Source organism: Dermacentor albipictus, chromosome 10 (assembly GCF_038994185.2).
Source record: "Dermacentor albipictus isolate Rhodes 1998 colony chromosome 10, USDA_Dalb.pri_finalv2, whole genome shotgun sequence".
Classification (NCBI taxonomy): Eukaryota; Metazoa; Arthropoda; class Arachnida; order Ixodida; family Ixodidae; genus Dermacentor; species Dermacentor albipictus.
The window spans coordinates 77,762,826-77,778,292 of record NC_091830.1 but is presented as its reverse complement, the minus strand read 5'-3'; the positions used below and the strand labels follow the sequence as shown (position 1 = coordinate 77,778,292).

General features: G+C 48.1%; 1 protein-coding gene across 1 annotated transcript in view; it reads left to right on the top strand.

The window, feature by feature from the left end:
• The window catches only part of LOC139050701 (putative diacyglycerol O-acyltransferase Mb3761c), a 521,464-nt gene that overhangs the window by 307,901 nt on the left and 198,096 nt on the right, over positions 1-15,467 (top strand). Inside the window, exon 4 of the mRNA XM_070527326.1 lies at positions 8,505-9,060. Coding sequence (XP_070383427.1) covers positions 8,736-9,060 — 325 coding nt within the window. The 5' untranslated portion in view covers positions 8,505-8,735. The remainder of the gene's footprint in view (positions 1-8,504; positions 9,061-15,467) is intronic.

The following is a 15,467-nucleotide window of genomic DNA, read 5'->3' as shown; positions in this document are numbered from 1 at the left end:
CTGCGAGCTTGGCCCGGCCGTTGGTCTCTTGTAACGCTATGATATCCGGTTTTTGGTCCAATTTATCAACGAATAGTTGTAACTCCCCTATCTTGTTTCTAATACTCCTACAGTTCCATTGAAATAACATCGCAGTCTCTTTCTGCTTCCCTTTAGTCTTCGTCATTTTCTACTTTTTGAGCGGTAGATTTGCGCACGGAACCAACTTTTCGCGGCCTGACCCGTAGATTAAGCCGTGGTGACTTCATCTTGGCAACGGTGAGATGCTTATTTTTCGCATCCATCGTCATGACTCTAACGGAGAGTTGGCTGCACTTGGCCTCCACATTATCTATTCTTACTGTTAGATTGTTCACTTGCGCAGACATTTGGGAAACTTGGCTGGAGATTTGCGTAAGCATTCTCATGACCGACTCCATTGTCGGAGCAACGGCGGCCTCAGCCTTCTCTTCCTCCATGGCAACCACTGCCGTCTGTGGAGTTTGAGTCACTGACTGCGTCAACGCCGGTGATGTGATCTGCGCCGATGACGTGATCAGCTTCGTCACCGCTGGAGTAGCGCTGGTGGTGTCTCTCTTGGGTACTTTCCTTTTAACTGCAATGACGTCATTATCACTGTTCTTTGTTCTACTGAGCGTCTCGATACGCTCCATCATTGCTTTTATCTGATTGTTTTGGTCCTTGATTTGATTGTTCTGCCTCTCTATCATCTCCTTGAGTTCCAAACAGTGTCTACACTCGTTGTCTTTGGAAGGGCGGGAGGAGGGGAGGGGAGGGAAATTGCTATTGTCGAGAGCGACGGGAGACCCCGCTGCCCAGCCCACCTGTTTCTCGGCGCCGTTGCTCCGCCGGGTCTTCGACTTGGACCTCGAACGAGATTCTCGCCTGCGAGCCCCAGCTGCCGATGGTGACCTGGTATCGCTCGTGCTTCTCCCTCGCCTGGTCTGGGAGCGGCTACGACGCCCGCTCGGTGGCTGCCACGCTGTCTGCTGCCACGCTGGCCCCCTCGGCTGCTGCTGCTGCTGCTGCACCTGTTCTCGTTGCTGACGTTCCCAACGCCGTTTACGAACGACGTATGGCGTCTTGAACCTCGCTGTACACTCCTTGTCCGCGGTGAAGTGGTTGCCCCCGCAGAGGCTGCACTTGGGGTTACTGCAAACATGGCTTTCTTCAGGATTCTTCATGCCGCAACCGCGGCATATCTTGTCTTCGGGGTTAGGACAAACGTCCATCCGGTGACCGAGGCGACCACAACGGTAGCACATATCGATCTGCTTGCGATACAACGAACACTCGACCAGCAGGTTGCCGTATCTGATGTAGTTCGGGACCTTGTCGCCGTCGAATGCGATGACCACCGTTGTCGTCTTGCCGATGCGGTTGGCTTGCATAGCAGTAGGGTTATACTCTTGAACGATGTAGTCGTTGATTTCTTGAATAGTGTCCGTCATCGGGACACCCCTGATGACGCCCTTAACGGTGCCGTGGGGGGCGGTCTCGTAGGCGCTGACTTCGTGTGCCGTGCCGTTGATAGTGATGCTTCTGACTGCCGAGTAGCGGTCCGCGTTCTCTCGCTTAGGCGTACTGATAACAACTATGTTTTGCTGTTTGTTCGGGCAAACAACATCTTGCGTCACCTCCTCGCCACTCACATTCGCAGCTGCGACGATGGCTCGGCTGATCTCGAATCTAGATACTTCCCCAATGTCCAGACCTCCCCTGGGACGCATGACGATCTTGATATCTTGCCTCGGCAACACAGGCATCCTCGCTGCCTTGAGTAGCTTGCTCTTGAAATTTTTCCGCTGCGGGCGACGATGCCCGGCAGCCGCCGGCCCCCCGTTGACCGGGGTTAGACTTAGCTTGCTCTCTTGCTCTTGGGTCTTCTTCTCACCGGCGACGCGCCAGCCAAACTTCTCGGAAACTTGCTCCGGCATTATTTCTTCACCGTCCACTTCCACACGCATAGCGGACGCCATTTTCTTGAAGCACGTCGCCTCTAAGTCCCCGGCAAGGTCGATGGCCCCGCCGGACCACGCCTATGCACGGCCGCTAGGTCCTGCTTTCTTCAGGCTTAGCTCGCAGTGACACTGTGTTCGTAGAAAAAATCCTCCTAAATCGGAGAGAAATGGTTTCGCACCTCAGATTTCGGTATCCACACGGTCCTTGTAACTTCACGGATGCCGCTGTGTGAGACCTTGCATGAGCTGGGGCGAATTACCGGGCCTTTTGCCGAAAAATCGAGGAGCACATGTGAGACACGTCAGCACACACCATGGCTCATACCCCCACCTTTGTAGACAATCACAAGAAAAAAGACGGAACAGGCGCAAGCGCCTGTCCCGTCTTCTTCCTTCTGATTGTCTACAAAGCGCATCTAGTCTTTCCAAATACAAGACGATGCAACCGCTCGATCTGGTCGTGACAGTTTCGAAGGCGTTGCTATCGATGGCAAGGGCAGATGCGGCGGGAAACCTACGCGCGCTTGCACCGATGATAGAGCCTCTTACCAAGCTCGGTTTTAACAGTAGAATAGGGCAAAAGTAACATTTGCAATTGTTTTGTCGAAGCGTTTATCTGACGCCTTATTCCGCGCTGTCAACTACGAGTATTTAGGGCATTATTAGAAGCGTAAGTGTTGCCGCGGGCGCGCGGGAAGTCACCTTTAGAGGACTCACGTTTTGCTTAGTTCTTTATTCCATCCTATCTGTACACTGTAACAAAGGATGTAACAGGAACAAAAACAAAGGAACCCAGAAAATATCTATTGTTACTCGAGCACTGCTACTTCAATGAAAGAACCCGAGATTATTTTTCAGAAATTGCTTTCGTTTCCGCTTCTAGTCGAAGAGAGAGTTTTTATTATTATTATTTTGTGTTAACAAAGCTGGTCCCCTTGCGCTAAAGTGAAAAACTTGTCATCGATGCTACGAGCGAAATTACATTTTTTTGTCCACTTGCTATCCTCAGTTAAAATTCCTGTGCAGTTTCACCAGCCGTGCAAGTATGCGCGGATGGATCTTGTATGCGCGAGCAAAATGGCCTCAGTCTCTGAATAAGATGCAGTTATAATCAGGACGATTGATGCCTGTCAGAGCATGGCATATCGAATCTTACTGTGAATGCTTAGATATATCGGGTACTGCCGGGTGTCTTGACACCAGACGTCTTGTCGGGTGGCAGCATCTGATATGTTTGACTCGGCGTTCTTCTCTGTGCATGTACGATCCATTCAGCTGGGACCACATGGCGCTTTTAACGCGACAGCGTTAAGGAGCTCGTGTCGCAGAAAAGCCGGTGTCGTCGGCGTCGGTGTTGGTGTCGGCGGCGTTGGCCGTGAGCGATAAATCCCTGCAGGCACTTCATGAATAAAAAACAACGTGCAAGATGGGCTGGGTGGGAATGAATCAGGGTCTCCGGAGTGTGAGACGGAGACGTTACCACTGAGCCACGAGTACGATGCTTCAAAGCGGTACAAAAGCGCTACTAGTGAATGCGGTGTTGCCTTAGGAACGAGCTGTTTCTAAGGCTCAGGCGTGCGTCGCTTGCTCAGGCGCACATTTCGTTGCCGCGCCGAACGCGGCGTTGCTCGACGCTCACCGCGTCCGATGCGGGGCGCGTAGTCGCTGCGCCGTAGCCCATTGTCTTACACCCCTTGGCGGGTCGACGGGAACGCTGTCGCGTTCCACTCTTGAAGGCGAAGCTTAAGCGTACTCCACTTTTTTTTTTTGTTGCTCTGGAAGACGCAGTGCGCGCCGAACGCCCGGGCTGCCGCTGACGCGTCATCACGCGCCTAAGCGCGGAGGGTGCGCGCCTGTTCCGCCGCGTTTGCCGCGTGTTCCGCCTAGCTGCGCCCCCAAGATGCGCGGAGGGTAACTCCATGTGGTGACGTCGTCGGAGCCAAGGCGTGACGTATCGCGTGACGTCCCATTCACGCTGCACTCTGATTGGCGGACGCGCGGTGCAACGGGTCAGCACGCGGTGCGTGTTTTTCTACTGCCAACACCACTACGCGGCTACGCGATTTCCGTGGGCGCGTTGGTCGAAACGGCGCCCGTGCCCCTTGCGCTGCGCGTCATTTGCGCGACACTTGCACCATGCAGTTCCAGCCTTCCAGCCGCGTCCCAATATTTGAGCCTTTCGTACCAGACGAAAACTGCGGTCACGAGATGGAGTAATAGTTACTCCCTTAATGAAATACACTGTCTGACATTATTTTTTTTTCTGTAAAATTGCGGAACAACAATAAAGAGGATGTATTGGTGCAATCACAGAAAGGCCAGCTAATAGCAAAGAGAAAAGAAATTATATCGTATGAAAAAAATTCACGCACGTACTCCTCTGGGAGTTGTCTACGCATACGTAAGCATTGTGTCACTTGCTCATCTCCATGCAGCCGAGTGTTATTGTCAATGTTAAGGAACTTGTACCGCGCAGTATAAGCTTGTGAACGCTTATCATTCGTTATGAACGTTATCGGACTTGACCCGACCCTTATCAACCGTTATTAGTGCTTATTAACATTATCACAATTTATCCGACCATTATAAGCCCTTATCGTTCTGTAGCACCTTATGCATCGGCGACAAACCACTATCTATTTACTTATTTATACACATACCTCACAGGCTCCAACTGGAGTACTGGAGTATTGCGTGAGGGGGGTAAGAGAAACAACATATAGCGAAAACAGGACAAAGAAACGTAGCTAACAACAAATCAAAATTAAATGGGTCTTATCAACCGTGATAAGACTCATATAACCCCTCAGCACTCCTTACCATCTTTATCAAGTGATTGACTGCTTCTCTGTCTGCGTTCCGCGACGTGAAGTGCATGAACCCTCATGGCTCGGTGTCATATCGATCGGTGAAGGAACGCCCGAACGGAAGGCGCATCCCGCAACCACCGAAACGCAACGAGGATGCGGCGTCCTTGGCGCAAAATTGTCGCCAAATCGAAACTTTCCTCATGTCTACAAAGCACCAAGTCATCTCTACATGATGTTCTAGAGATGTATTTTATTCCACCATTACCAAATATTTCATCAAAGCCTTCACAGCAATGATGTTTTATACGTTATCTTCTTTACAGGGATTAGTCTTACGTTTCTTTCTTTCTTTCTTTCTTTCTTTCTTTCTTTCTTTCTTTCTTTCTTTCTTTCTTTCTTTCTTTCTTTCTTTATTGATTGATTTATTAAAGACAATGAACAGATTATCTTACGTGACGGACAGGTCTCATCGTTCGCTAGGCATAGAAATGCTTACGCATTTAAAATTGCAATATTATTATGTTTTTTTTAAGTAAAAATGTCGATATTGTATTTTCTTTTCAACGACTTCGCTGTTCCTCTTTAGGCTCAGTGTTGGTTTGTCGTTATCTCGTAGAAAAGCGTCAGCACCATAACAGTGTCGGCTTCAGGTGATAGGCGTACCTCTAAGGCTTAACTCATGAGACACTTCACCAGCTTTCTGGGCGCACTGTTGCTTGCAAGTGGTGGTTTTAGATTGGGTGCGCTTGTAGGCTCTCATATGGGATATAACGTTTCCAGTGTGTCTCCTATAAGCTGCCTCGCTTCTGACGAATAATTACCAGTTGGACTCGCTACTGGCATCTGTGTGGGAATCCAAAATTTGTTTGTATTCCATGTGGGATGTCTGAAAAGCAAAAAAAGAAAACTAAGAAAGTTGCCGTGTTGTGCCTTCATCTGTCAGCATATGTCTTGCCTAGACAATAGAGAAGGAGAAAGAAACGAGAGGATAGCTAAAGATGTCAGCCTGATGCGCACCGGTTTTGCTACCCGGTAGTGTGGATAAGAGAAAAAGGGAGTAGAACAAGTAAAGGAGTGAGCACCGCACGACTTAGTATGCTACAGGGCTCATTGTAGGAGTATAACTGTAGACTGAAGACGTGCTCATTATGAGGTTTAACACGACAAGGGCCCACAGCGACGGTGCAACTGCGTTAAGAAACTCACTAAAAACACTTCCTGTTAGAGGGACTGAGAAATATTGTCGCATGAACATGACTCAATTAGCCGACGTTTGACAAATAAAAAACGTTTTACAGACGACACGCATGTACCCTGTTCGCATATATACTGTACTCTGAGACACATTTTTCCCTGTACAGCTTGTATTAGGCGTAATCGAAATGTGCTCAATTGACTCTGAGTACCAGTCATAAGAAAACCGTATGAATATGGCGACGTAACTCCCCGTACATGGCCTTGTCATGTCGTGAAGTTCTGCAAGTAAACCTGCACAAGAAGTAGCTCAATAGACATTCTCTGTCCCCTTTCCCATATTTCGTTTAATCCTACTTAAATTCACTCCCTATTACAAACCCGGTGCCAAAGACCTATGGTTATCACACAATAAGCTCCCGGTGTTATCTACTCCTCATCATTCATTCTTTCTGTTTTAATTCTATTATCCTCTCTTATCTATTCTCCTATTATGTTCTATAGTTCCTTCCCTTATACCCATGTCCGCACTCTCCCTCTCCTCTTTGCTGCGTAGCAAGTGCGAGCGTGTGTGCTTCGAGCGGTGCTCGCTGCCCTGTAGCCACCTTTGTTTTGTTCTAAGTTGCGATGGCGCAATTTTCCTTCGAACAGCTGCGCTAGTTTTTTGTAGGTTCGTAGGCTTATTTGAACTCGGGAGAAAAAATATTTGCTTGCAGAAGGAGCGTTCTCTTTGCATTGGCGATATAAGCGTATTCTTATATGAACACATTAGTGCTTCCGTTTACGAAGACACTAATGCCCCTTCTCCTACCAACACGGATGTTGGTGACAAGCTCTAATTATAGGCACTTAACCGCGTCGGCAGGTCGACGCCGCTCCACGGCCACATACCGGCACTTGTCACGGGGCACGAAGGACAGGGACTCGTTTCGTTGACTCTGGAGAACGGCACTGGTTCCTTATCTTTTGTGACGTCCATATTATATGTTTCACATACTTACACACATGCTTTAGGTACAGCCCATGCGCGGGAGTCTCGTTCCCATCCTTTTTTTTTTGCATTTACAAAGGGGCCAGTGCAAAGAGTACGTAGGTATAACTTTTGCTCTTAAAGCCGGAGTATCTAGCCAGCATGCTCACGTGGAAAATGGCTTGCGCAGTGTTTTAACCTTTGCTTTATTCGAAACATTTTCAGGATATACGCTATTCACAATGTCTAGCGTCATCCACCTTACTGAAGCTTTTCGAAGAATACGCATCGATGCGTCACAAAGTTTAAGCACCCTCATGAAGATCGTTTTCATTGTTTCGAGCGAAATTATGTCAGCGAAGTGAACTTGCGCAGCTGATGGTTCTTGCCGTGTGTGCACAAGTCTTCGCTGTAAAGAGAATCATCATAGAAGAGGAGCTGCCAGTGCGGAACCTGCGGACACCAACGTTTCCCAAAAATAAAACTAGTAAAGAAAGAGTTCCACTTGTAAACAAGCGTGCAGGCGTATTTTGTATGCGGCTACGTGTGGGAACATGCACCGCAATTACACCGCGTTTTTCAAAACGCAAATGTTGGTAGTCGTGACTATTCAAAGCCAGAAACCCGAACTATTACGCTTGCGTGTACTTTTGGTTCGTGTCTTGATTTCGTTTAGGCATTTGAGTGGCACAAGTATCGAGTGACACTCTTGTACCTTGCGCAGCACTTGTGGTTCACCTCCTCATACGACCGGGGAGGAAATTCAAAATGAATCAGAAAAAGATAGAAAAAAAAATTGTGGTTCAAAATTCATGGGTTTCATATTTTACATGATATCAGAGCGTAAGTTTACTTACAAGTTGAGCTACTGAAGTGTATGGAATAATTAGAATTAATTAGAAATGACTGAGATGATCGCGGACAAAATTCTATATCAACCAGAAAAAAATAAAAAGAGGTACAGTACAAAATTCATGGGTTTCATTATAGATGTAGTATGAGAGCATAACTTTAGTTGGAAGTTGAGTTGCTGAAGTACCTGGAATAATCAGAATTAGTTATAAACCACTGATTACCGTACGCCAAAACACAAAATTGTACATTCTAGAGACCCGCCACGTAAGCATGACTTTGTCGAAATTACTGGAAACATGGAAGTAGAAAACAGAAGTAATTACGTCACTAATGGCGACCAACACAAGAAAATGGCATGATATTTCAGCGGCAAATTAAAGGCAAACAGTTGCCTCCGTGTTCGGTTCGTGTGTTGCGTCCACTAAACAGCAACGCCGAGGTGCTAGTGCCACTAAGAGACACCTAAGTCATAGATTATGGTCGCCTACCATTATTGTTTTCCTCAGCTTGCTGCGTTTAATGTGTGAGTGTGCTAAGGAAAAGATATGTCTCTACTGAATACCATAAGTAGATGTACACAGTGCATGCTTATTGTTTCTGCTTAGTCCTATCTCTTCTGGGCGCTGATGCGTATCCTTCAGTCCGTTGCAAACTCCCTGAAAACAAAAAAAAGTTTAGTAACTTGACTTTCCTCCTTTCCTTCTTGTTTTCCAGGAGCCATGATGATGACTTCCCTGCCCGGCACCTGTGCGTGCACGGAAGCGGAATACCGGAGAAAAAACCTGCCCATAGAGGGCGCCAGCAGCAAGGAAAGCGATGGCGATAGCGATTCCGGGACCAGCGTGAGTGTCCGGGGTTCTCCGCCCGAAGCGGTCTCTTCCATGGCTTCGTCGGGCGCCCGGTGACCCTGCCGGTGATCTGCATCAGCCCGCCGGCGAGCGACGCATGGAGGACGGCCGGCCGCCGCCGTACTCAAGCCGTGGCTCCGTCGCTGATCACCGCCAGGTGATCATCGACCTGGACGACAGTCGAATAGGCGCTGGTGTAGGGACCAGAACGAAGAAGTCTGCGCCGTCGCAGCCGCAGCAGCAGCAGCAGCAGCAGCAACAGCAGCCGTCGCAGACGCAAGAGCAGCAAACCGAGCCACCGGTGGTCATACCACGCTACATGCGCAGCGCACCGATCAAGCTCCTCACCCACCCCGTAGATAGGAACCTCACCTGGTACTTCGTGGCCTCAGTCGCCTTCGTGTCCGTCTGCGCCGTGATTGGTGAGTTTGTAGGGGACAGTTTGGTCGGCACACTGATAGCCAATTGTTTGGAGCAGAAATTATTTGCTAACGCGAATATGCTTTCTTCGCAAAGCAGTATAGTGTAGAAAACTTCCAACTCTTTCTTCTTCATATTGCTTTTCTGTTTTTCAAGAGGACGTGAATATGTTGCGCAGGATTGTTCCGTAAGCATACTTTATGTGCACTACTTAAAGCCTGTAATTTAAGATCGATGATTCATGGGGCGGCACTACGCGTTTTGTGAAAACAAAACCGACCTGCTATGAACGAGGAGAGCGTTTGATTGGGTGGTCCAGACAACCCTGTGGGTGACCGACTCATACTTGCGTCGGCGGCTACGTAAATTCGACGTCAGGCCACCGGAATAACAACATAGTGGAATAGTTTTATGGTATAGGACCTCTGTTTCAGTAAAAGAAAAAGACAGAAACCCTTGCGTAGAATACGCGTGCAAACGTTATCATGAGATCATAGGTGCGCAAGAGGTTTAAAGCAATATAATGCACTCTAACATACCTGTGCACACAATACCAAAATATTGCAGCAGAAGATTTTAAGGACATTTTTAAACCAATACATCTACTCAATATAATTTTACAGTAATACATTCAACAGTGAAGCTTCGAATTGAATTACAGTACTATGGATTACGACATCACATGGTAGTTTATTCCACGCATCCTCAGTTGTAACAAGACTGCAAATCTTTAGAACAGTCTGTTCTATATTTCAAATGGGCGATGTGCTTTGTACGTGGCCGTTATGTACCCAATGTTAAATAGCTTCAGACGCCCACTTTAATATACCCATGGAATATAAAATAAAGAACTTCAAACTATTAATCTGCATACTCTGATGTGCAGTCTGAATTCCGGCCTTCCTCCTGAGATCTGATACTGAGTGTTCTCTACCGTATGAGCTAAAGGTAAATCTTGTGCCGTCTTCTGGATTCTCTCGCATTTCCTAATATTTCGATGTGTATATATATATGGCAGCCACACGGTACTACAGCGCTCCAGAAGCGGCATCACCACGGTTTTCTAGGCCAGTCGTTCGACCTCTTGTGTTGCGCTACTTATTTTTCGTCGTAGAATCAACGGGTCCTTTCGCGAGTTATCCCAAAGATCATCGACATGTTGTGTCCAGTCTAGGCTCGGGAGCGCGCCTCGATGGAGCAAAGCGGGCGCAAGGAGGCTCAAAATTTATGGTCGGTTTGGCTGCGCCAACCACGAAATGTCGTGCGAAAGCACATTTTAGTAGAACAAATTTGCCATTTTCATGCGCAAAGGCTGTTGTTTTACCGGTTTTTATTTAACCCTTTGCATACGCGATGTCATTGTTAAACTGCTGTTTTATTGCACGCATGACATGCATAATCATGCACACTGGGTCGCATAATATACATGGTTGCTTAGTAGACATAGCAGGAAGACCGCTGCAGACTTGGACGAAAACCGTTTTGTGGTTTCACACCGTACTTCCCAGTGTTGTGGAGCCATCTTCGCACTTGCGTGAAGAGTTTCCGAAAGGGAATCATGCCCTCCGCTAAACAGTTGAGCGGATTGAGGTGGGCTGGTTCGCGCGGATATTTATACCCAGTGCTCAGAGTACAAAGAAACTTTAGTTTTAGCGAGCGAAGACTTACACATTTTACACACCTTAAGTGAAGAGAATTCTTAACGTCTGGAAAAGCCAAAGCCAAGGTCGCGTACAAGGCTGCCGAGTCCTTCTTGTGCCACACTCTGTCACCCACACAGAACACGCGAAACCACGCGGATTGTCGGTGAAGTCCCGCTTCAAGATGGCGGTTACAGCCGTTTCCAAAGACGGACCTTCCTCAGCCTTGCCATGCTGGTATGCAGCGTCCACACCTAGTCGGGTTTGACAATGTTATAACCCGAACAGCGCGCTTGGGATGCTTCTGCAATCGATCGTTCTCCAATGCCGTCTCTCGTTCTTCCCCAGTTTCACCAGCACGCTTAAACGCCATGAATTGTCTTTGTTCTTATTGTTGCCCCTTAGTGAAATGCCGCAGCCCATTCTGGAGCATCCGCCATGAATCGGACGATGAAAAAAAAAACGCATCTACTTCTTTTTCAGGAAAATAACGACAAAGTAAATAATCTGTGCAGCCACAACAACCCGCTTGCGTATATGTGAAAGCAAGAAGAAGCGGATGCATACGGAAAACGCGGCTGAACAAACGCGCGGAAGAGGGGGTTCACACAGACAGAGGCGAAATCGAGGTTAGGAGGCTAGTAGCGCTTACGTATTGGAAGAATGGAGCTGACGTCTCAAGAATGAAGTCGAACCGCCGCTATCTTAGCATACATGTGAGCAGAAAAAAAAACGTTCGCGAACAAAGGGGAATACACGAAGCGCTTTCTTCCTACTAATGGCTATTTAGAAGGATTCATTTCGCCGTACGGCTGTCGTTCGACGTCCCACTTTTTGTCACTGGATTTAGAAGAAAGCCTAAATTCCTTTGCAAAGTTCTCGGCACATCATGATACCAGTACGCAGCAAAATGCAACATTTTAGCCAGAAACCAGAAGCTTAGCTGACCCAAAGGAAACGAGCTGTGAGCAGATTTCACTTTTCGTGGCCCTCTCTCAGAGTAGAAGCATAGGCAAACTGTGGCTTCACCTTTGCTGGTAAAAAACAGCGGGGCCCGTCACTCCAGCCGTTCTTTTAAACCTCCTTGAGTGGGCGAAAGGGGCAGCTGCTGCCGCGATAACGCGCCATCTGTTGCGAGAGGGGAGCGACCATCGCCACGACGCCACGTCACCCTCGCCCTGGCTCTCGGAAGCCTATGTCATCTGCGCGTTCCTTGTCAGCGCAGGCTCTCGCCTGCGTTCTAACTGCGCCTCGGTCAGCCCAAATAAGACCACGCCAAGAGTATCAACGCGCTCGATTGCCCGCGAGGAGTTCATAACTCGAAGGACCGCTCAGCTGCGTTGGATTGAACATTTTTCATTTATTTTTCATTTAATGCTACATTTTACATTTACATTATTTAATGCTACATTAATGCTACATTTTACATTATTTATACATTTAATGCGAGGATATTAATGCTATTGTTCGGATAACAGTTATGTGGACACTTCAGGAAGCATATATCGGTCGTCGTCAGTGTCATGTTTGCCGTGACATACCGTACAGATATAAGTGAGATAACTTGGCGGCGGCGCGCCGTATGCTCTAGGTTCGAGTGAAAGGGTGCGAGGGTGAGCTGATTGGTATAGTGGCTCCATTTCGTGCACAGTGCCGAAGGCGGAGAGGAAATGCGCCGTCTTTCGTCACGCGCAAGGCAGCAGGGTTAGGAGTGAGGGAGGCGTTCTACTCGGGCGGCGGCTGTATGTACTGGGCTGCAGAAATAAACGTCTGCTACAATGGCGCCGTTGAGCGCGGCCGCGCGCGCCCTATCTTGCGCGCAATCTGCGGTCGGTACAGTGGCTAGGGGCGCTGAGGGCTGATGGCTTAGTGTGAGCTGTGTTCTCGCCGTTTAGTTCGCGCTGAAGCGAGTGGTAGCACGAAGAGAAATTCGCTCGCTGCTGCTGCTGCTCTACTCGCGACAGCGTTTGGGATCGCAATTGGGGATTCCCCTTTAGGGGGAAACTGAGGCATTTATTTATCTTTAAGTGCCGATAAAGCTATTTCCACAGACACTGCTTTTGTATAGGAAGCACTGCCATCTGCATAATGCTTAATCACATTTTTTGAAGACAACCCATCACTCATGTCACTAGTGTAAAAATTGAACAGTGTGAGCCCATGGCGAGGCTGTTGTAAGTTGCGAGTCGGGCTATAGAGGATTCCACCATTTTTTTGTCGATGGCGGCTTGCAAAGAATAAAATCTCGCTAACTGTTCCCATTCATTGCTACTCCTTGCACATTTGGCTGGATAAATGTTTCTGTGAACTTGCGTAGACACGCTAATCATAAACAGCTTGTGCGTTTATGAGCACTGATGGACGGATTATACGTATTCGTGAATACCGAGCACATACGTGCGAGTATAGGCGCCGCAGGCAACATCTGACGCTCAACATATTAATCTCGCCAATGTAACGTCGTTCTGTGACGCGTCTGTGCTGTTCAACAGAAAGAAGAGTTCAAGAATATTTTGCAGTTGCACTCGTCGCTGTCGACGCGTTTACCCTAACAATTAGTTGAATACAGTCGGTGATTACAAAAAATACTTGCCTTTTTAATTGGAGGCACCTACTCAAGACATACCACAGTGATGCAGCATCAACCATGTTGGGGCGTAATTAGGTAAAGTTTTTCCATTCTGACTTCATTCTGATCTTCTGAACTCAAATTTCCGCATCCACCAAATCAATCACGGTCGGTTTCGTTGAGGTTGTTGCAAGAGCCCAATCAAGCGCTCTCCTCTGGTATAGAAGGTGACATTTTGGTTTCAAAGCGAATAGGGTCACCTAGCTTAACATGTTTTTCTTCCTTTAGTGGCTGACAAGAGGCGAGGTGCACGCAGAAGTAAGGAGGATTTCGCTAGAACTGAACTAACGCAGGGAAAGTAGATAACTTTCACTAATGCCAATAACACTGCCTACCTTAACAGATTTTCCTTGCTTTATTGGCGAAGGAGTCGCGTGGAGCGCGCAGCAGAGGATACTGCTTCGGTTGTAGCTAGCGCAGTGAAAGTAGATAACAGCGTAAGGAGAGTGCTACCGCTTTCTCCGATTGGTCCACTTGCCCATGCTCTGCTTGCCGTAGCTCATCTACCATTGCGGCGGCCTGCGACGGGCGTTGAAGGATACTGCCAAAACACACGCAGGGTGAAAACGACATTTGGCAGAGCGCTGTCGTGTACGTGGCGAATGGGCTCGGCAACGTCATACAAGCTTGACAAATTTTATTTTCCGCAAATAAATCGATTCTCCCCGCCAGCTCAGAGTACACAGCGCCGGAGTACAGGCAACCGTCTTATATGTATTTCTAAAGGTCAGTTCTAAAACAGGGTCAGTTTCGTTGGGCATGCTAATGCATCTTTCGATCGTACACGCAACTTAGACGTGGTGAGTTTGCGCGGCTTTGTGATGTCGCATCACCGGCAGGCGATCTAGGAGTCTCCCGGAAGCATTTCCACCATTCTTGGAAATTTAATGGTGACAAAACGTACGATAGGAAACAAATTTTTTTTGTTCGCCCTACTAATGCATAATGAGTGTGTACACTTCATTTTGAGATGGTTAATGTTTCACGGTTTTCTTGAAGTCTCGTAAAAGACAGGCGCAGTTGGGGTGGTTTCATAAATTGTTGAACCAATCACAGAGGACCCAATGGAGGAAATGAAATAGAAACACTTCAGAATAGCTTGCTTTTATAGTGTCCCTATGCTTACCTCTACGTCATCTTCATCGGGATTTACGTATCGTAGGTACTCTAAATTGCTTTTTCTATCAATATGTTATACGTGTTCCATGAATGGCCAACGCTGCCGTTCGACCAATAATCCCCGTGCCAGGAAACCATCTACATCGCACAGGCTGTTTATTTTTATTTTTATTTTATTGTACTAGGCAACACGCATGTTTTGCTTAAGAGGCAGCACAAAAGCAGGTGAGCAGCCTACTCACCGGGTCCTGACCCAGCCGGGCGCAGCAGCAGCAGTGACTTTACAAAGCACAAGCCATGATCTGTAATGAAATACAATAAAGGCTAAACAAATATAAAATGCAATGGATGTCATATAATCAGCGAGTATTGTAGACTCAGGGCCGTAGCTTCTGAGCCAGACGGTCAGTTGAGGCTCTCAGAGACCGACACAGGCCGACAAGAATGGAGCATCACGTTTACTTTGTCGACTTCAAGTACCAACTGCCGCGGCTGTTATCCGGCTTCTGGGCAGGCCCGGCGACGTACTATGGGTGCATGCCCCGCAGCAAGCATCACGCTGGTGACGGTCGCGGCTGATGGCAGCACCCCACACTGCCCCTCCCCCTCAGAGAGGGACTAGTCTTTCGTGTCTATATTGTCGAGGACTGCGTCGGGGGTTACTGAAGGGGTTGGTGTCTCGAGTCTTGCAGGCGGATGGGGTGCCATAGCCTCCTCCCACTGAAAGTGCTAGCCCAGCCAGTGCCAGCGGGCAACGGCAGCATCTATGGTGGCGGGGTGCTAGAATGGCAGGACATGAAAAGGCGGGCGCGAGGGGTGCTCTGAACGTGGCGGTGACAGGAGTGGCGCCCTATGTGGAGGGAGCGATGGCAGGAATATCTGCCTGCAAATTTCGTAATTTCATCACGCCACGTAATTTCCTGCTGTCCTCGACTGCGCTTCCTTCCCTTGGACACCATTCTGTAACTCAAATGGTCCACTGGTTATCTACCCTACGCATTACATGGCCTGACCAGCTGCT